Consider the following 23211-nt stretch of genomic DNA (forward strand, 5'->3'; position numbering starts at 1 on the left):
TTGATGGCGAACGTCTACGAGATCGTATTGGCTCGCCGATAGGGTTCCTCGACGTGGTTGGTAGATCGGTGTTCTGGAGCTGCTGTTGTGATGTGCCTTCACCGGCGGAAAGCCAGGAGGAGAATTGCGAGGACTGTATATCCGGGAGGTAGGGACAGTCCTCTTCCCCCCGGTCGATCCCTTCATGATGAAGTGGGGAAGCTACTTTCTTCTCTTCTTCCCCAAACCGGTTATTCGTTCGATGCGTGCTGGTCACATCTGTAACGGGATAAACCGCAACAGAATCCGTTCGTGAGCGAGGTGGAATAGGACTGACCTGTGGGACGTCTAGCCCCACAGTGCCAGCCGCTGTCGAAACTACTACACGATTACTTCCAGAATTGCCGACAGCGACCGGCACTGGGGAAAGACTTTGTGTAGTTTTCATTGTCTGCTTCGACGCTACTGTTGTGGTGACAGCTGTTCCATCTCGAAACGGATATCTCGATGGACCTTCTCCGGGCGACAGCGAGTGGTGATGTGGAAGGAGCGTGTCGTCGATGTTGTCAGTCAAACCTGGAAGAACATCAGAACAAGCAGTACCTGCAAGGGGATTGACAATTTCGGAACTGACCTGAGGAAGGTCCAGCCCCACAGTGCCAACCGCTGTCGTACAAACTACACTATTATGCTCACGAACACCGACTGCGGTCGGCACTGGGGATAGACTTTGTGTAGTTCTGCTGATCTCCTTCTGTTCGTCGATCGTGGGTTTTTGGTCTGCTGGTTTACAAGTTGTAGTGGTGAAATCGGTGTTCCTATCGGCCACAGAGGTGAATTCACTATCAACGGGTTGGGGTATGACGGCCCGGATAGTTCCTTCATCCTGCTGTGCTTGCGTTGGAAGGAGTACTACACTTTCCTCTCTTCCAAACCGATCTATCTCGTGGTCAGTATTCGTGCGTGGGTTGTCGTTGGTATCCAAACGTTGTTGAAAATGAAAATTATCGAAGAGGCTGGCTAGGAGGCTTCTCGGTAATCTCAATTTCCATGGTTTCGTTGGTGGTAGTGGTAGCGGTTCTTTTTGGTGGTGGGCTCCGTTATCCGGTGGGGTTGTCGTGGGTTTGCTGAACGGGGTGTGTTGTTTCTGTGGTCTTCCTCGCTTCGAGTCCGTGTTAGTCGCTGGTGAGTTATTCCTTGATCTTGTTATTGGCCCGGCTGTCTGGTTCGTTGGTTTTTGTTCTTTACTTTGCTGTGGTTTTTCTTGACTAGCGGACTGTTGTTTCATCTGGTGTATGTACGCTATCATTTGTTCGATTTTTTCATCCTTTCTTTTGGCCTCCGCCAGAAGTTTTGCGATCTGCTCATCCTTCCTCTTCATTGTCAGCTCCAGCTCTTTTAGTTTATTAAGAATTTCGCTCGGTTGCGCTGCGGCTTGGGCGTAACTTCCAAGATTTTGCTGTTCAGCTCGTTTGCGCGCTTCCGGGAATGTCAAATTGTCGCGGATTTTTATTTTTATGACCTCTGCTTCCTTTTTGTAATTTGGACATTGGCGGCTTGTTGGTTGTTTACAATTTAGGCAGAACTGAGCTGCTCGACATTTTTCTTCACCTTGATGTTCTCCAGAGCAATTAGGACAACGTTGCGGGCCAGGACAGCGAACACGAGTATGGCCGTATTTGAAGCAACCATAACAAAGCATCGGGTTTGGGAAGTACGGGCGGGTAGGGACGCGAAGCAAACCGATCTTCATGTATTCCGGGTATGTGGTCTTGCAGAAGGTCAAGATAAGCGCTGGCGTATTCACTCTTTTCTCCTCTTCCTTTCGTGTAATTCGCTGTACATATATGGCTTATAATTTCTTGCAAAACCTCCTTTTCTTCAAGGTGAATCAGATCGTAGCAGGAAATTACGCATCTGCTTACGTTCAGATTCGGATGGGATTCAACCACAACATCAGTACCGTCAATAAGCTTGGTCATCTTCATTAATTTGGTAACTTGGACTGGGTTCCGAACTCGAAGGGTATACCGTGTCCCTTGAGCTTCGGTATTCGCACCTTCAATTGGGCCTCCAGCGACAACCTCCACCGATTTACCAATGACGAACGGGTTTCTTGGCAAAGGTACACCGTCTTTGCCTGTCAGCTGCAGGAACGTCAATTCCCCGAATTTGTTCGTCGGATCCATGTATACCGGCAATCTTCTTTGACTTGACCCTCCCGGATCACCGCTACTAGCGGCCGCCATCTTGGATTACGCCACCAGACGTTGGAAACTGCTATGTGGCACGGTCACCCGATACCAACCCCAAATGGACAAAAAAGGTGAAGAAAAGGAAAGATCTTACCTTATTTGCCCCTTCAACGTCGACTTTTTCGAAGCGTTCCCACAATTTTGGGACACACTGTAGATGCGCAGTGGTGAATCTGTTCGCTTGCTTGCTTCTACTCAGCCTCTAAATAGCAAAACAAGCAAGAAAAACGCACTTTTCCAATTTTTATTTTTTGCCGTTCATACACTTTTGGCCCGCACTGTACCGTACAAATATCGGTATATACTGTACTGGTATCTCAAATACCACCAAATCCAACGTTAAAAAAAAAATTCAATAATTTTTCAAAAACTTTTTACGTTTTTTGCGACTCGAAAAATATCGCCCGTTCAGCACACCGTCACACTCCACCAGTGAGTGAATGCAAGATCGGCCCGGCAACCACGCGGGTAGGCACAGCGATGGCTGTTTGTTTACCTATCGCACCGCGTGGGCAAAACTAAAATTCACTTTTTCAGCCGTTTCTGAACCGATTTTCACCAAACTTTCACTGTTCACCACTAGAGAAGCACTTCGTTCACGTTTTTGTCGAAAAATAAACCGCGAATATCGCGAAAAACACCGAAAAAACACTGTGTTTAATTCCCGAATGCGCGCTGTTTATACCGTACGGAACGGTGTTTCCAACTCAGATGAATAATAATAATAATAATAATAATAATAATAATAATAATAATAATAATAATAATAATAATAATAATAATAATAATAATAATAATAATAATAATAATAATAATAATAATAATAATAATAATAATAATAATAATAATAATAATAATAATAATAATAATAATAATAATAATAATAATGTTGTTGTTGTTGTTGTTGTTTATTAACGACACTTTACACCAAGAAGTGGTGCATTCGTGTCGAAAGAAAAAATATTTTACCTGAAAAATGTTTCAATGCGGTTGTCAGTTATCAGTTACAATTCAAATTACAAGTTACAACATATTAAACAAGTTAGTTTCCTTGAGGAATTTTACCATACTCTCCTCATTTTTCCTGTCGTTGCGCAGAGCCGCTCGCAGACTAGTCGACTCGATGTCGTGCTTCCTTCTAACGTCGTCGTACTTTCTGCAGTGGAGGATCACATGGCGGACATCTACAACGATCCCACAGCAGTCGCACACTGGTGGTGAGGTTTTCTTTAGAAGAAAGTCGTGTGTTAGCCGGGTATGCCCTATTCGAAGCCGGGTAAGCACTCGCTGTTCGGCCGAATTCTCGCGGTCAGTCCACTTCCCTGTGTCGAACTTAACTTCGCGAAGTTTTACTTCAGTGGACGCAGACCATCGACGGAACCATTGATTTCGGATAGCTGTTTTCATTCGGTGGTTCGCGTCTGCTCCCGGAACGGCTATTTGCAAAGGGGCATTACCCCTGGCTTCTCCAGCGAGGCGGTCTGCCTCTTCGTTGCCATGGATACCAGCATGACCCGGAATCCAGCACAGCTTGATTGGACGGCCTCGTAGCATGTTTTCAATCTGCTGAATCCACGGGTGTTGCGATGTGCCGGCTTCTAATGCCGATAAGCAACTGGCCGAGTCAGACATAACCACCAAATCACTGACCGTGTTATGTGTTGCTAGCGCTGTTTTGATTGCAAACGCTTCTGCCGAGAAAACGCTGCATGACGATGGAAGACCAACCGATTGTTGGAAGTATTCTCCATACACTCCCACACCTACCGCATTGTCGTCTTTCGAGCCATCCGTGTAGACGATAGTTGAACGGTTGAAACGACCTGCTAGGAGCTCCTGAAAAGCAGGCCGAACAATTTCCGAGGGGTCACCAGCTTTCACACGTCTCTTTATGTCCCACACGATCTGGGGCTTGGGTTCGTACCATCTTCGTGCAGCTAAACGTGTACGAGTGCAAATATCTGGAAGAGGGATTCCGATCACCTCTGTCAGATGTTCGGATGCTCGATGTACCAATGGGAGATCGGCATTGTCCTTGCTTTTTCCCAACGTATGGATGGCCAAGCGGGCTATATTTTGAAGAACGAGTAGGTCGAATGGTAGGGTTCCAGCTTCTGCCATAATGGCTACGATTGGGCTCGTGACGTATGCACCGGATGCAAACCTTACCATCCTGTTGTATGTAGGAGCGAGCGTTTGGATTACGGCATCTCCTCCTCTGCTTACAAGTCCCATACCGTAGAGGAGTCGCGAGGTAACAATTGCGGACCCGATTTGCAGTAAAGAAGTGCGTTGACCACGGGGCAACTTGGCACCGATCATCTTTAAGATACGCAGCCTGGATTCACACGTCTTCTTCGTCAATTTACAATGTGCTTTAAAATTGAGCGATCGGTCGAGATTGACACCGAGAGTTCTCAGCAGCGTTTGTGTCGGAACGGCTACACCATCTATCTTTATCGCCTGCATGGGTTCACGGCGTACGTTAGGGCTGCAATAGAAGATGCTGGATTTCGTCGCAGATATCGTAAATCCAACACTTCTCGACCATTTATCGACGGCTTTTACTGCGGCCTGAAGTTTTTGGAGCAGCGACTGGTCTTTCTTCCCCCACACAAGAAGCAGAATATCATCGGCGTACAGCAACACTTGTACAGAGTTCGGAACCACGCGGAAGATGGGTTGGATAGCCACGAGAAATAGTGTCACAGAGAGCACTGAGCCCTGCGGCACACCATTTTCCAGCGGATGTGCTGGCGACAAATGCCCCTCTACGTTGACCTGGAACGTTCTCTCTGCCAGAAAACTGTTGACAATGTTTATCATCCTTCCACGTATTTGCCATTTCTGCAGTGTTCGTAGGATGCCATATCTCCAGGTGGTGTCATACGCCTTGGCCAAGTCTAGCGACGCTATCAGACAGTGCTCGTCACGGTCGGGTAATGACCTCTCCAACTCCGCAAAGTATGTGTCAGTACCCCGACCAGATCTGAAGGCATGTTGTCGTTTGTCGAGACGCCCGTTCGACTCTAGTTCGGTGGTTAACCGTCGGTTGACAATTCGTTCGAACACCTTCGCCATACAACTAGTTAACGTGATTGGACGGAATGCAGCTGGACCCGCGTCATCAGAGCTTGGCTTTGGAATTGGTACGATGATTCCGGTTCGCCAATAGGGTGGGAATACGCCACTGCGCCATATTCTGTTGAAAAGTTCGAACATGGCAGTTTTCACAGACAATGGCAGTCGCTGAAGCATTGGGTAGCCGATGCAGTCCGGTCCTGAAGAGCCACTTCTTCCTCTGTCGAGTGCCCACAGCAATTCATTCAGGGTGAAGTCCGAATTGTAAATATCATCGCTATCTGGCGAGAAGTTTATGCGGTTTCGTTCGGCCTTTTCTTTCTCCCTCTGGAACAACGACGGATAGCTGGAGGTTGCGGATCTTTCGCTGTAGTGTTGCGCCAGTTCTTCAGCTATTTCTTCTGGCTTATCCGTGTAACCGTTGGACCGCTTGATGACAGTTGGGCGGTGTTGGCGTTTCCCTCTCAACGTGTTCACTGTCTGCCACATCTCCGACGTAGTTGAACTTGGAGATATCTTCGCAACGAAGTCTTCCCATGATTTTTTCTTGGCGTCATGGATAGACTTTCTTGCTGCTGCCCGTGATTCCTGGAAGCTTTTCAGTGCATCCGCTTTTCGTGGGTCCTCTGCTGGCATACGCTTCAGTGCTCTAAGTGCTTTTCTCCGATTTTTGATAGCTACTTTCACCTCCGGACACCACCACGGAACCGCTTTGGGACCGACTCTGCCGGTAGTGCGAGGTATCGCAGTGTTTGCTGCTCTAATCAACCGGTCAACGAAACAGTCGATTGATATTTCGACGCCCGGTCGAATAGCGTTGGCGGTCAATCGCTCGTAGGTTGCCCAATCTGCCTGGTCGTAAATCCATTTCTGTCTTTTCGTTGGGATAGTCGACAGTCCGGGAATGGATACGAGAATGGGAAAGTGATCACTGCTGTGGGTGTCCGGAAGTGTTCGCCAAACAAATTTCGAAGCCACCGATTCGGAGCAGATCGAGAGGTCAATAGCCGAAGTAATACCGGTAGCTGGATCAATCCGAGTGTGCGATCCGTCGTTGAGGATGAGTAATCGTTCCGATAGCGTTTTTTCGGCGATGAAGTGGCCTAGTGCGGTAGATTTCGTAGAACCCCAGCAAATATGGTGCGCGTTAAAGTCGCCTAGTACCAGCACTGGACGTGGAAGCGTTTCGAGGAAGTCACCCAGCTGTTCTTGACACTGTTGAGTATTGGGAGGGACGTAGATCGACACCACCGTCATTTGCTGTGGCAGTTGGATCCGAACTGCGATAGCTTGTATACTGTCGTCGATATCAATTCGTTCGAATGGAACACCATCCCGAATGGCAAGACCTACTCCTTGTTGCCAGTATCGACAACTCCCAGTTTTCAGCAAAAGAGTGTAGTTGTTGCCGATGAAATCTGCTGCGACTACTCGGTTGTCAACTTTTGTTTCCTGAAGCGCTATCAGGCTCGGTCCGTACTCGCAGATCAGCTGTTTAAGCTCGCTGATGTTGGTTCGCAGGCCCCGAATGTTCCATTGAAGGGCGAAGCATCTGCTGTCTCGATTGGCGAAAGTCGCTGACGAAGACGATGTTGATAGCGAAGGTGATTGTCTGCGGGTTCTCGCCGGTGTTTTTCGTTGGTACCGGGACGTGGTTGCGCTGATTTCAACCGGGATATCGGTGCTATGATGCTTCAGCTGTTGTTGCGGTGTATCTTCGCCGGCGGAAAGCCAGGAGGAGAATTGCGAGGACTGTATATCTGGGAAGTAGGGACAGTCCTCTTCCCCCCGGTCGATCCCTTCATGATGAAGTGGGGAAGCTACTTTCTTCTCTTCTTCCCCAAACCGGTTACTGCTGGTCGCATCTGTAACGGTAGAAGCCGCAACAGAATTCGTTCGGAGACAAAGTGAAGATGGACTGACCTGTGGGACGTCTAGCCCCACAGTGCCAGCCGCTGTCGAAACTACTACACGATTACTTCCAGAACTACCGACAGCGACCGGCACTGGGGAAAGACTTTGTGTAGTTTTCGTTGTTACAGCTGTTCTATCTCGAAGTGATGATCTCGATGGGCCTTCTCCGGGCGATAGCAAGTGGTGATGTCGAAGGAGCGTATCGTCGATGTTGTCCTTCAAACCTGAAAGAACATCAAAACAAGCAGTACCTGCGAGGGGATTGACAACATCGGAACTGACCTGGGGAAGTTCCAGCCCCACAGTGCCAACCGCTGTCGTACAAACTACACTATTATGCTCACGAACACCGACTGCGGTCGGCACTGGGGATAGACTTTGTGTAGTTATGCTCGTTCTCTCGTAGATGACGATCGGGTTGCTCTGGTTTGTAGATTTGTTAGTTGAAGTGCGTTGGAAGGAGTACTACACTTTCCTCTCTTCCAAACCGATCTATCTCGTGGTCAGTATTCGTGCGTGGGTTGTCGTTGGTATCCAAACGTTGATGAAAATGAGAATTATCGAAGAGGCTGGCTAGGAGGCGTCTCGGTAATCTCAATTTCATCGTCTGAACATTCCATCGTTTCGTTGGTGGTAGTGGTAGCGGTTCTTTTTGGTGGTGGGCTCAAGTTATCCGGTGGGGTTGTCGTGGGTTTGCTGAACGGGGTGTGTTGTTTCTGTGGTCTTCCTCGCTTCGAGTCCGTGTTAGTCGCTGGTGAGTTATTCCTTGATCTTGTTATTGGCCCGGCTGTCTGGTTCGTTGGTTTTTGTTCTTTACTTTGCTGTGGTTTTTCTTGACTAGCGGACTGTTGTTTCATCTGGTGTATGTACGCTATCATTTGTTCGATTTTTTCATCCTTTCTTTTGGCCTCCGCCAGAAGTTTTGCGATCTGCTCATCCTTCCTCTTCATTGTCAGCTCCAGCTCTTTTAGTTTATTAAGAATTTCGCTCGGTTGCGCTGCGGCTTGGGCGTAACTTCCAAGATTTTGCTGTTCAGCTCGTTTGCGCGCTTCCGGGAATGTCAAATTGTCGCGGATTTTTATTTTTATGACCTCTGCTTCCTTTTTGTAATTTGGACATTGGCGGCTTGTTGGTTGTTTACAATTTAGGCAGAACTGAGCTGCTCGACATTTTTCTTCACTTTGATGTTCTCCAGAGCAATTAGGACAACGTTGCGGGCCAGGACAGCGAACACGAGTATGGCCGTATTTGAAGCAACCATAACAAAGCATCGGGTTTGGGAAGTACGGGCGGGTAGGGACGCGAAGCAAACCGATCTTCATGTATTCCGGGTATGTGGTCTTGCAGAAGGTCAAGATAAGCGCTGGCGTATTCACTCTTTTCTCCTCTTCCTTTCGTGTAATTCGCTGTACATATATGGCTTATAATTTCTTGCAAAACCTCCTTTTCTTCAAGGTGAATCAGATCGTAGCAGGAAATTACGCATCTGCTTACGTTCAGATTCGGATGGGATTCAACCACAACATCAGTACCGTCAATAAGCTTGGTCATCTTCATTAATTTGGTAACTTGGACTGGGTTCCGAACTCGAAGGGTATACCGTGTCCCTTGAGCTTCGGTATTCGCACCTTCAATTGGGCCTCCAGCGACAACCTCCACCGATTTACCAATGACGAACGGGTTTCTTGGCAAAGGTACACCGTCTTTGCCTGTCAGCTGCAGGAACGTCAATTCGCCGAATTTGTTCGTCGGATCCATGTATACCGGCAATCTTCTTTGACTTGACCCTCCCGGATCACCGCTACTAGCGGCCGCCATCTTGGATTACGCCACCAGACGTTGGAAACTGCTATGTGGCACGGTCACCCGATACCAACCCCAAATGGACAAAAAAGGTGAAGAAAAGGAAAGATCTTACCTTATTTGCCCCTTCAACGTCGACTTTTTCGAAGCGTTCCCACAATTTTGGGACACACTGTAGATGCGCAGTGGTGAATCTGTTCGCTTGCTTGCTTCTACACAGCCTCTAAATAGCAAAACAAGCAAGAAAAACGCGCTTTTCCAATTTTTATTTTTTGCCGTTCATACACTTTTGGCCCGCACTGTACCGTACAAATATCGGTATACACTGTACTGGTATCTCAAATACCACCAAATCCAACGTTAAAAAAAAAATTCAATAATTTTTCAAAAACTTTTTACGTTTTTTGCGACTCGAAAAATATCGCCCGTTCAGCACACCGTCACACTCCACCAGTGAGTGAATGCAAGATCGGCCCGGCAACCACGCGGGTAGGCACAGCGATGGCTGTTTGTTTACCTATCGCACCGCGTGGGCAAAACTAAAATTCACTTTTTCAGCCGTTTCTGAACCGATTTTCACCAAACTTTCACTGTTCACCACTAGAGAAGCACTTCGTTCACGTTTTTGTCGAAAAATAAACCGCGAATATCGCGAAAAACACCGAAAAAACACTGTGTTTAATTCCCGAATGCGCGCTGTTTATACCGTACGGAACGGTGTTTCCAACTCAGATGAATAATAATAATAATAATAATAATAATTGTTGTTGTTGTTGTTGTTGTTTATTAACGACACTTTACACCTAAGGGTGCATTCGTGTCGGAAGAAAATTGGTTTCTATACTCGTATTAACATCTCATAATAATTTACAATTCAGTATTTTTATATTCGTTTGTACAAATTAGTTTCCTTGAGGAAGCTTAGCAGTTTGTCTTCGGTGTCCCCGTCGTTGCCTAGAGCCACTCGCAGGCTGGTCGAATCGATGTTGTGCATCCTTCTAGCATCGTCGTGTTTTCGGCACTGAAGAATTATATGACGTACATCTACGGTTACCCCGCAGCAGTCGCAAACTGGTGGGGTTTCTCTCTTCAAAAGGAAGTCGTGCGTCAATCGGGTATGCCCTATTCGCAACCGGGTGAGCACTCGTTGATCAGCCGAACTCTCGCGGTCAGTCCACTTTACCGTATCGAATTTTATTTCGCGAAGCTTCACTTCAGTGGATGCAGACCATCGACGGTACCAGTGATTTCGGATAGCTGATTTTGCCTGATTGTTGGCGTCTGCTCCCGGAATGGCTATTTGCAAAGGGGCATTACCCCTGGCTTCTCCTGCGAGGCGGTCTGCCTCTTCATTCCCGCGAATTCCAGCGTGTCCTGGAATCCAGCACAGATTGATTGGACGATGTCGTATCATGGTTTCAATCTCCTGGATCCACGGATGCTGGGACGTGCCAGCTTCAATTGCCGATAAACAACTGGCTGAGTCTGTCATTATTAGCAGATCGTTGGAAGTGTAGTACGAAGTTACCGCTGTTTTAATTGCAAACGCCTCGGCTGAGAACACGCTGCACTGTTGCGGAAGACCAGTCGACTGCTGGAGATGTTCTCCAAACATTCCCGCGCCTACTGCGTCGTTGTCTTTCGATCCGTCAGTATACACAACCGTTGAGTTGCTGAAGCGAGCATTCAGGAGCTCCTGAACGACAGGACGGACCACCTCAGAGGGATCTCCGGCATTCACACTTCTTTTGATATCCCACACGACGTGGGGCTTGGGCTCGTACCACTTTCGGGTGGCTAGTCGCGTTCGAGTACAAATATTTGGTAAGGGCATTCCGATCACCTCTGACAGTTCTTCGGAAGCTCGACGTACTAGTGGGAGATCCGCATTATCTCTGCTTTTTTCCAACAAACGGATGGACAATCGGGTTATGCTTTGGAGAACGAGGAGATCAAATGGTAAGGTGCCTGCTTCGGCCATGATGGCTAAGATCGGACTTGTAACGAATGCACCAGATGCAAATCTTACCATTCTGTTGTAGGCGGGCGCGAGAGTTTTGGTGACGACATCTCCGCCCCGACTAACGAGTCCCATCCCATACAATAGTCGCGAAGTGACAATGGCGGAGCCGATTTGTAACAAAGAAGTCCGTTGACCACGTGGTAGCTTTGCTCCGATCATTTTCAGGATACGCAGCCTGGATTCACATGCCTTCTTCGTTAGCTTGCAATGCGCTTTGAAGTTCAGCGATCTGTCGAGAGTGATACCGAGGGTTTTCAGTTGATTTTGTGATGGTATAGCTACTGTATCTATCCTGATGGATTGCGTGGGCTCACGGCGGGCATTCGGGCTACAGTAAAAGATGCTGGATTTTGTTGCTGATATCGTGAATCCAACACTTTTCGCCCATCTATGAACGGCTTTTACTGCTGACTGTAGTTTCCGATAGAGTGGTTGTTCTTTTTTGCCCCGCACTACAAGGAGGATGTCATCGGCGTACAATAGCACTGTCACGGTATTCGGAACCACCCGGAAGATAGGTTGGATTGCTACGAGGAATAGGGTAACTGAGAGCACAGAACCCTGTGGTACACCATTTTCCAGCGGCAGCTTGCGCGATAAATGCCCATCGACGTTTACCTGGAACGTTCGCTCTGAAAGAAAGCTAGTGAGCATGTTTATCATGTTTCCGCGTATTTGCCACTTTCGTAATGTTCGCAGGATGCCGTATCTCCAAGTGGTGTCGTACGCCTTAGCCAAGTCAAGCGATGCTATCAGACAGTGCTCGTCACGGTCGGGTAATGACCTCTCCAACTCCGCAAAATATGTGTCAGTACCTCGGCCGGATCTGAAGGCATGTTGTCGAGTGTCTAGCCGCCCGTTCGATTCAAGCTCGGTAGTTAACCGTCGATTCACCATCCGCTCGAATACCTTCGCCATACAGCTCGTTAACGTGATCGGTCGGAAAGCAGATGGACCTGTGTCGCTCGAATTCGGCTTTGGGATTGGCACAATAATTCCAGTTCGCCAACAGGATGGAAATACGCCACTGCGCCAAACCCTGTTGAAAAGCTCCAATAAAGCAGTTTTCACCGACAATGGTAGTCGTTGTAGCATTGGATAGCCGACTGAATCCGGACCTGTAGAATTACTTCGTCCTCTGTCGAGCGCCCATACAAGCTCATTCAAAGTGAAGTCGGAGTTATAGATGCCGTCGGTCTCGAGTGAAAAGTTGAAACGGTTTCGTTCGGCCTTTTCCTTCTCAATTTGAAACGAAGGAGGGTAGCTGGATGTTGCCGATATTGCGCTGTAATGCTCTGCTAGTTCTTCAGCCACTTCTTCTGCATTATCCGTGTAGCCAGCTGAACGTTTAATGACGGCTGGGCGATGCTGACGTTTTCCTCTTAATGCGTTCACTGTCTGCCACATTTCCGATGCAGTGGAGTTTGGGGATATTTTCGCGACGAATTCCTCCCACGATCGTTGTTTGGCATCACGGATTGATTTTCTTGTTGCTGCCCGCGCTTCCTGAAAGCTTTTCAGTGCTTCAGGTTTTCGTGGGTCCTCCATTTCGATACGCTTCAGTGCTCTGAGTGCTTTTCTTCGACTTTTTATGGCTGCTTTTACCTCCGGACACCACCAAGGAACTGCCTTAGGTCCGACCTTTCCGCTGCTTCTGGGTATTGCAGTGTTTGCTGCAGTGATCAAATGATCGACAAAACGGTCGATTGACATTTCGACGCCCGGTTGTATGGCGTTGGCGGTCAATCGTTCGTAAGCTGTCCAGTCCGCTTGGTCATAAATCCATTGTCGCCTTTTTGTTGGAACATGTGAGAACCCGGGGATGGAAACGGTTATTGGCAGGTGGTCACTGTTATAGGTATCTGGAAGCGTTCGCCAGGTGAATTTCGAGGCCACAGTAACGGAGCAGATTGACAGGTCGATAGCTGAAGTAGCACCGGTGGCTGGGTCGACTCGTGTATGCGACCCATTGTTAAGTATAACTAGGTGTTCTTCCAACGTTTTTTCTGCGATGAATTGACCTAGTGCGGACGATTTGTTGGATCCCCAGCATATGTGATGAGCATTGAAGTCACCTAGCACTAACATAGGACGTGGGAGCTGTTCGAGGAGGTCACATAGTTTTTCTTGGCACTGTTGGGTACTGGGAGGAATGTATATTGATACCACCGTCATTTGCTGTGGTAGTTGAACCCGAACTGCGATCGCTTGGATATCCTTATCGACGTCAATCCGCTCAAAGGGCACTCCATCCCTAATGGCCAGGCCCACTCCGTGTTGCCAGTGTCGACAGCTACCAGTCTGAAGCAACAGAGTATAGTTCTTGCCAATGAAGTCGGCTGGGATCACTCGATTGTCCACTTTGGTTTCCTGTAGTGCTATTAGGCTCGGTTCGTATTCAGTGATGAGCTGTTTAAGCTCGCTGACATTGGTTCGCAGCCCCCGAATGTTCCACTGAAGTGCGAAACATCTACTATCTCGTCTGGCGGAAGTCGTTGACGAAGACGATGATAAAGACGAAATAGACCTTCGATGTCCAGCTGGCACGTTGCGTGTGCTGATATCCACGGAACGATCGGTACTCTGGTACTGGTTGTGATGTTGCGATGTATCTTCGCCGGCGGAAAGCCAGGAGGAGAATTGCGAGGACTGTATATCAGGGAGGTAGGGACAGTCCTCTTCCCCCCGGTCGATCCCTTCATTATGAAGTGGGGAAGCTACTTTCTTCTCTTCTTCCCCAAACCGGTTACTCGTTGGACTCGAACTGGTAACATCTGCAACAGAGGAAGCAGCAGCAGCATTTGCGCGTAGATGAAGCGATATTGGACTGACCTGTGGGACGTCTAGCCCCACAGTGCCAGCCGCTGTCGAAACAACTACACGATTTCTTCCAGAACTACCGACAGCGACCGGCACTGGGGAAAGACTTTGTGTAGTTTTAGTGGATTGCTTCTTCGACGATCGGGTTGCTGATTCGTTGTGGTATAGTCTTGTCGATGTGCCTTCTCCGGGTGAAAGCAGCGGTTGGTGCCAAGGTTCAGCAAGAACAGTGTTGCCAACCGGATCTGTAAAAACGTTTAGCGCAGCAGTATCTGTGAAAGGGTTAGCAGACTTGGAACTGACCTGAGATAGGTCCAGCCCCACAGTGCCAACCGCTGTCGTACAAACTACACTATCATGTTCAAAAACACCGACTGCGATCGGCACTGGGGAAGGACTTCGTGTAGTTTTCGTTGATTGCTGCTTCGACGCTAGAGTTGCTGAGCCAACGTGGAACATTCCTGTAGATATGCTTTCTCCAGGTGAAAGCAATGGTTGGTTCCAGAGATGTATGGGTACGGTGATGTTAGTCGACTCTGTAAAGGAATTTAGCGCAGCAGTATCCGTAATAGGTTTGGCAAAGTCAGAACTGACCTGTGGAGGGTCAAGCCCCGCAGTGCCAACCGCTGTCGTACAAACTACACTATCATGTTTAAAAACACCGACTGCAGTCGGCACTGGGGAAAGGCTTCGTGTAGTTTTGCTGATCTCCTTCTGTTCGTCGCTCGGGATTCTTTTGTTTATTGGTTCGCAAGTTGTAGTGGTGAAATCGGTGTTCCTATCGGCCACAGAGGTGAATTCACTATCAACGGGTTGGGGTATGACGGCCCGGATAGTTCCTTCATCCTGCTGTGCTTGCGTTGGAAGGAGTACTACACTTTCCTCTCTTCCAAACCGATCTATCTCGTGGTCAGTATTCGTGCGTGGGTTGTCGTTGGTATCCAAACGTTGATGAAAATGAGAATTATCGAAGAGGCTGGCTAGGAGGCGTCTCGGTAATCTCAATTTCATCGTCTGAATATTCCATAGTTTCGTTGGTGGTAGTGGCAGCGGTTCTTTTTGGTGGTGGGCTTAGGTTATCCGGTGAGGTTGTCGTTGGTTTGCTGAACGGGGTGTGTTGTTTCTGTGGTCTTCCTCGTTTTGAATCCGTAGTTATCGCTGGTGAGTTGTTCCTGGATCTCGTCACAGGCCCGATTGGTTGGCTCGTTTGCTTCTGTTCTTTGTTGTGTTGTGGTTTTTCTTGGCTGGCGGACTGTTGTTTCATCTGATGGATGTACGCCAACATTTGCTCGATTTTTTCGTCTTTTCGTTTGGTCTCCGCCAGAAGTTTTGCGATCGTTTCGTCCTTCTTCTTCATTGCCAGTTCCAACTCTTTCAGCTTGCTAAGGATCTCATTCGGTTGTGCTGTGGCCTGAGCATAACTGCCTTTACTTAGATGTTCCGCTCGTTTGCGTGCTTCCGGGAATGTTAGATTGTCGCGTACTTTTATTTTTATGACCTCCATTTCTTTTTTATAAACAGGACATTCGCGGCTAGTTGGTTGGTGATCGCCTTCACAATTCCGACAGTACGCCGTTTCTTTGCATTTATCTTCGCCGTGTTTATCTTTCGAGCAGTTAAAACATCGCTGGGGACCAGGACATCGAACGCGTGTATGGCCGTAGTTAAAGCATCCATAACAAAGCATCGGGTTCGGGAAGTATGGGCGAGTAGGAACGTGAAGCAAACCGATCTTTATGTATTCCGGGTATGTGGTCTTGCAGAAGGTCAATATTAGCGCTGGCGTATTTACTCTATTCTCGGCTTCCTTTCGTGTAATTCGCTGTACACGAATCACTCCCTGGCATATGATTTCCTGTAAAACATCCTTCTCTTCCATATGAATCAGATCGTAGCAGGAAATTACGCATCTGCTTACGTTCAGATTCGGATGGGCTTCAACCACTACTTCAGTGCCGTCAATGAGCTGGTTCATTTTCTGCAACTTAGCAACTTGGGCAGGGTTCCGAACTCGAAGGGTATACCGTGTCCCTTGAGCTTCGGTATTCGCACCTTCGATTGGACCACCAGCGGCAACCTCAACCGATTTTCCAATGATAAACGGGTTTCTTGGCAAAGGTACACCGTCTTTACCTGTCAGCTGCAGAAACGTCAATTCGCCGAATTTATTCGTCGGGTCCATATACTCCGGTAATCTTCTTTTGCTTGACCCTCCCGGGTCACCGCTACTAGCGGCCGCCATCTTGGATCACACCACCAGACGTTGGAAACTGCTATGTGGCACGGTCACCCGATACCAACCCCAAATGGACAAAAAGGTAAAGAAAAGGAAAGATCTTACCTTATTTGCCCCTTCAACGTCGACTTTTTCGAAGTGTTCCCACACTTTTAGGACACACTGTAGGTGAGCAGTGTCGCTACTGCTTGTTTTCCACTTCTACACAGCCAAGAGAAGCGAACTGAATGAATTTCGCCAAGAAAAAACGCACTTAATGGATTCCGCCCTTTTTATTGTTCCAACTTTTTTGGTACGCACTGTAACGTCCAAATTTTTCAATACGCACTGTATTATACTCAACTACCACCAAATAACAAGTCAAAAAATTTTTTCCAAATTTTCCAAAACTTTTCACGTTTTTTATGTCTTCAATAATATCTCCCGTTCAGGGCACCGTCACTCTCACGACTGGCATCTACAGCAAGTGAATGAACTGGCCGGGCAGCCACGCGGGTAGGCACAGCGATGGCTGTTTGTTTACCTATAGCACCGCGTGGGCAAAACTAAGAATTCACTTTTTTCAGCCGTTTCTTCACCGATTTACGTCAATCTTTCACTGTTCACCACTAGAGAACCACTTCACTCGTCTATTTGTCGTAAATTGGACCGCGGTTATCGCGAAAAACACGGAAAAACACGGTATGAAATTTACGAATGCGCGTTGTATGTACCGTACGGAACGGTGTTTCCAACTCAGATGGATAGTAATAATAATAATAATAATAATAATAATAATAATAATAATAATAATAATAATAATAATAATAATAATAATAATAATAATAATAATAATAATAATAATAATAATAATAATAATAATAATAATAATAATAATAATAATAATAATAATAATAATAATAATAATAATAACAATAATAATAATAATAATAATAATAATAATAATAATTGTTGTTGTTGTTGTTGTTCTTTATTAAAGACACTTTACACCAGAAAGGTGCATTCGTGTCGGAAAAAATAGTTTCAATTTCGCTTTCATTAACATAGAAATAATATTTTACAATTCAGTTTTTCTTCAAATTTTTTTATACAAGTTTGCTTCTTTAAGGAAGTTTAAAACTTTCTGCTCACTGTCGTTGTCGTTGCATAACGCCGCTCGTAAACTCGTCGGCTCGATGTCGTGCTTTTTCCTCGTTTCGTCGTATATCCTGCAGTGAAGGATCACATGACGAACGTCTAAGGTGACTCCACAGCAGTCGCATACTGGTGGAGAGGTCCTCTTCAGCAGGAATTCGTGCGTCAATCGGGTGTGCCCTATTCGCAATCGCGTTAGCACTCGTTGGTCGGCCGAATTCTCGCGGTCTGTCCACTTTGTTGTGTTGAATTTTACTTCGCGTAGTTTCACCTCGGTGGACGCTGACCACCGCTGGTACCATCGATTTCGGATAGTTGTTTTGATTTGACTAACGGCATCTGCTCCGGGAACGGATATATCCAATGGGGGAACGCCCCTGGCTTCTCCTGCAAGTCGGTCTGCTTCTTCGTTACCGCGGATGCCAGTGTGACCTGGGATCCAGCAAAGATTGATTGGACGGTTCCGAAGCATGTTTTCAATCTGTTGGATCCACGGGTGCTGGGATGTGCCGGCTTCGATTGCTGATAAACAGCTAGCCGAATCTGACATGATCAGCAAATCGCTAGACGTGTGGTATGCTGTTAGCGCTGTTTTTATTGCAAATGCCTCGGCTGAGAAGACGCTGCATTGCTGTGGAAGACCTAGCGACTGTTGATAGTGTTCTCCGAAAACTCCCGCGCCGACAGCGATATCGTCTTTCGACCCATCTGTGTGGACGACTGTTGATCGGCTGAAACGTTCTGTCAGTAGCTCCTGGACGACTGGACGGACAGTATCCGAAGGATCTCCGGCTTTTACGCGTTTCTTGATGTCCCACACGATCTGGGGTCTGGCTTCGTACCACTTTCGAGTAGTTAGCCGCGTGCGGGAGCAGATATTTGGAAGAGGCGTTTCGACTATCTCCATCAAACGACTGGAAGCTCTATGTACCAAGGGAAGAGCAGCATTATCCCCACTATTCTCTAACATACGGATAGCCAATCGTGCGATGGTTTGGAGGACAAGCAGATCGAACGGCAAAGTACCTGCTTCAGCCATAATGGCTAGAATTGGACTCGTGACGTATGCACCAGATGCAAACCTTACCATTCTGTTGTATGTAGGTGCGAGTGTTTGGACGACGGCATCTCCTCCGCTGCTTACGAGCCCCATGCCATATAGTAATCGAGAGGTGACAATTGCTGACCCGATTTGAAGTAAAGAAGCGCGTTGACCACGGGGTAGCTTGGCGCCAATCATCTTCAAGATACGCAGCCTGGATTCGCACGTTTTCTTCGCCACTTTGCAATGCGCTTTAAAGTTGAGCGATCGGTCGAGAGTAACACCGAGGGTTCTCAGCAGCGTTTGTGTTGGAACGGCTACACCATCTACCTTTATCGCCTGTATGGGTTCACGGCGTACGTTAGGGCTGCAATAGAAGATGCTGGATTTCGTTGCAGATATCGTAAATCCAACACTTCTCGACCATTTATCGACGGCTTTCACTGCGGCCTGAAGTTTTCGGTGGAGTGACTGGTCTTTCTTCCCCCATACAAGGAGCAGGATATCGTCGGCGTACAGCAACACTTGTACGGAATTCGGAACGACACGGAAGATGGGTTGGATAGCCACGAGAAATAGTGTAACAGAGAGCACTGAGCCCTGTGGTACACCGTTTTCCAGCGGATGTGCTGGCGACAAATGCCCCTCTACGTTGACCTGGAACGTTCTCTCTGCCAGAAAGCTGTTGACAATGTTTATCATCCTTCCGCGTATTTGCCATTTCTGCAGTGTTCGTAGGATGCCATATCTCCAAGTGGTGTCGTACGCCTTGGCCAAGTCTAGCGACGCTATCAGACAGTGCTCGTCACGGTCGGGTAATGACTTCTCCAGCTCCGCAAAGTATGTGTCAGTACCCCGAGCGGATCTGAAGGCATGTTGTCGTTTGTCGAGACGCCCGTTCGACTCTAGTTCGGTGGTTAACCGTCGGTTGACAATTCGCTCGAACACCTTCGCCATGCAACTAGTTAACGTGATTGGACGGAATGCAGCTGGACCCGCGTCATCCGAGCTTGGCTTTGGAATTGGAACGATGATTCCGGTTCGCCAACAGGGTGGGAATACGCCACTGCGCCATATTCTGTTGAAAAGTTCCAACATGGCAGTTTTCACAGACAATGGCAGTCGCTGAAGCATTGGATAGCCGATGCAGTCCGGTCCTGAAGAGCCACTTCTTCCTCTGTCTAGTGCCCACAGCAACTCATTCAGGGTGAAGTCCGAATTGTAAATATCATCGCTATCTGGCGAGAAGTTTATGCGGTTTCGTTCGGCCTTTTCTTTCTCCCTCTGGAACAACGATGAATAGCTGGAGGTTGCGGATCTTTCGCTGTAGTGTTGTGCCAGTTCTTCAGCTATTTCTTCTGGCTTATCCGTGTAACCATCGGACCGCTTGATGACAGTTGGGCGGTGTTGGCGTTTCCCTCTCAACGTGTTCACTGTCTGCCACATCTCCGACGTAGTTGAACTTGGAGATATCTTCGCGACGAAGTCTTCCCATGATTTTTTCTTGGCGTCATGGATAGACTTTCTTGCTGCTGCCCGTGATTCCTGGAAGCTTTTCAGTGCATCCGCTTTTCGTGGGTCCTCTGCTGGTATACGCTTCAGTGCTCTAAGTGCCTTTCTCCGATTTTTGATAGCTGCTTTCACCTCCGGACACCACCACGGAACCGCTTTGGGACCGACTCTGCCGGTAGTGCGAGGTATCGCGGTGTTTGCTGCTCTAATCAACCGGTCAACGAAACAGTCGATTGATATTTCGACGCCCGGTCGAATAGCGTTGGCGGTCAATCGCTCGTAGGTTGCCCAATCTGCCTGGTCGTAAATCCATTTCTGTCTTTTCGTTGGGATAGTCGACAGTCCGGGAATGGAAACGAGAATGGGAAAGTGATCACTGCTGTGGGTGTCCGGAAGTGTTCGCCAAACAAATTTCGAAGCCACCGATTCGGAGCAGATCGAGAGGTCAATAGCCGAAGTAATACCGGTAGCTGGATCAATCCGAGTGTGCGATCCGTCGTTGAGGATGAGTAATCGTTCCGATAGCGTTTTTTCGGCGATGAAGTGGCCTATTGCGGTAGATTTCGTAGAACCCCAGCAAATATGGTGCGCGTTAAAGTCGCCCAGTACCAGCACTGGACGTGGAAGCGTTTCGAGGAAGTGACCCAGCTGTTCTTGACACTGTTGAGTATTGGGAGATCGACACCACCGTCATTTGCTGTGGCAGTTGGATCCGAACTGCGATAGCTTGTATACTGTCGTCGATATCAATTCGTTCGAATGGAACACCATCCCGAATGGCAAGACCTACTCCTTGTTGCCAGTATCGACAACTCCCAGTTTTCAGCAAAAGAGTAGTTGTTGCCGATGAAATCTGCTGCGACTACTCGGTTGTCAACTTTTGTTTCCTGAAGCGCTATCAGGCTCGATCCGTACTCGCAGATCAGCTGATGTTGGTTCGCAGGCCCCGAATGTTCCATTGAAGGGCGAAGCATCTGCTGTCTCGATTGGCGAAAGTCGCTGACGAAGACGATGTTGATAGCGAAGGTGATTGTCTGCGGGTTCTCGCCGGTGTGTTCCGTTGGTACCGGGACGTGGTTGCGCTGATTTCAACCGGGATATCGGTGCTATGATGCTTCCGCTGTTCTTGCGGTGTATCTTCGCCGGCGGAAAGCCAGGAGGAGAATTGCGAGGACTGTATATCTGGGAAGTAGGGACAGTCCTCTTCCCCCCGGTCGATCCCTTCATGGTGAAGTGGGGAAGCTACTTTCTTCTCTTCTTCCCCAAACCGGTTACTGCTGGTCGCATCTGTAACGGTAGAAGCCGCAACAGAATTCGTTCGGAGATAAATTGAAGATGGACTGACCTGTGGGACGTCTAGCCCCACAGTGCCAGCCGCTGTCGAAACTACTACACGATTACTTCCAGAACTACCGACAGCGACCGGCACTGGGGAAAGACTTTGTGTAGTTTTCGTTGTTACAGCTGTTCTATCTCGAAGTGATGATCTCGATGGGCCTTCTCCGGGCGATAGCAAGTGATGATGTGGAAGGAGCTTATCGTCGATGTTGTCCTTCAAACCTGAAAGAACATCAAAACAAGCAGTACCTGCGAAGGGATTGACAACTTCGGAACTGACCTGGGGAAGGTCCAGCCCCACAGTGCCAACCGCTGTCGTACAAACTACACTATTATGCTCACGAACACCGACTGCGGTCGGCACTGGGGATAGACTTTGTGTAGTTATGCTCGTTTTCTCGTAGATGACGATCGGGTTGCTCTGGTTTGTAGATTTGTTAGTTGAAGTGGTAAAATCGGTGTTCCTATCGGCCACAGAGGTGAATTCACTATCAACGGGTTGGGGTATGACGGCCCGGATAGTTTCTTCATCCTGCTGTGCTTGCGTTGGAAGGAGTACTACACTTTCCTCTCTTCCAAACCGATCTATCTCGTGGTCAGTATTCGTGCGTGGGTTGTCGTTGGTATCCAAACGTTGATGAAAATGAGAATTATCGAAGAGGCTGGCTAGGAGGCGTCTCGGTAATCTCAATTTCATCGTCTGAATATTTCATAGTTTCGTTAGTGGTAGTGGCAGCGGTTCTTTTTGGTGGTGGGCTTAAATTATCCGGTGAGGTTGTCGTTGGTTTGCTGAAAGGGGTGTGTTGTTTCTGTGGTCTTCCTCGTTTTGAGTCCGTATTTATCGCTGGTGAGTTGTTCCTGGATCGTGTTATTGGCCCGGCCGTCTGATTCGTTGGTTTTTGTTCTTTACTGTGCTGTGGTTTTTCTTGGCTGGCGGACTGTTGTTTGATGTACGCCATCATTTGCTCAATTTTCTCGTCCTTGCGTTTGTTCTCTGCCAGAAGTTTAACGATCTGCGCATCCTTCTTCTTCATTGTCTGCTCTAGTTCTTTCAATTTATTCAGGATCTCGTTCGGTTGCGCTGCAGCCTGGGCGTAACTTCCAAGATTTTGCTGTTCAGCTCGTTTGCGCGCTTCCGGAAATGTCAAATTGTCGCGGATTTTTATTTTTATGACCTCTACTTCCTTTTTGTAATTTGGACATTGGCGGCTTGTTGGTTGGTGATCACCTTTACAATTTAGGCAGAACTGGGCTGCTCGACATTTTTCTTCACCTTGATGTTCTCCAGAGCAATTAGGACAACGTTGCGGGCCAGGACAGCGAACACGAGTATGGCCGTATTTGAAGCAGCCATAACAAAGCATCGGGTTTGGGAAGTACGGGCGGGTAGGGACGCGAAGCAAACCGATCTTCATGTATTCCGGGTAGGTGGTCTTGCAGAAGGTCAAGATAAGCGCTGGCGTATTCACTCTTTTCTGCTCTTCCTTTCGTGTAATTCGCTGTACACGAATCACACCCTGGCTTATAATTTCTTGTAAAACCTCTTTCTCTTCAAGGTGAATCAGATCGTAGCACGAAATAACACATCTGCTTACGTTCAGATTCGGATGGGATTCAACCACAACATCAGTACCATCAATGAGCTTGGTCATCTTCATTAGTTTGGTAACTTGGACTGGGTTCCGAACTCGAAGGGTATACCGTGTCCCTTGAGCTTCGGTATTCGCACCTTCAATTGGGCCTCCAGCGACAACCTCCACCGATTTACCAATGACGAACGGGTTTCTTGGCAATGGTACGCCGTCTTTACCTGTCAGCTGCAGGAATGTCAGTTCACCAAATTTGTTCGTCGGATCCATAAATTCCGGCAATCTCCTTTGGCTTGACCCTCCCGGATCACCGCTACTAGCGGCCGCCATCTTGGATTACACCACCAGACGTTGGAAACTGCTATGTGGCACGGTCACCCGATACTAACCCCAAATGGACAAAAAAAGGTGAAGAAAAGGAAAGATCTTACCTTATTTGCCCCTTCAACGTCGACTTTTTCGAAGTGTTCCAACACTTTTGGGCC

At 47.9% G+C, this 23211-nt stretch overlaps 1 protein-coding gene across 1 annotated transcript; it reads right to left on the reverse strand.

Annotated features, from left to right (window-relative positions):
• Positions 1–9915: 9915 nt before the first annotated feature.
• LOC131696324 (uncharacterized) lies at positions 9916–11718 on the reverse strand. The gene has a single exon (XM_058984871.1). The coding sequence runs from the start codon at positions 11716–11718 to the stop codon at positions 9916–9918; it is 1803 nt and encodes a 600-aa protein (XP_058840854.1).
• Between the last annotated feature and the right edge of the window lie 11493 nt (positions 11719–23211).

The sequence above is a fragment of the Topomyia yanbarensis genome, chromosome 1, assembly GCF_030247195.1.
Source record: "Topomyia yanbarensis strain Yona2022 chromosome 1, ASM3024719v1, whole genome shotgun sequence".
Lineage (NCBI taxonomy): Eukaryota > Metazoa > Arthropoda > Insecta > Diptera > Culicidae > Topomyia > Topomyia yanbarensis.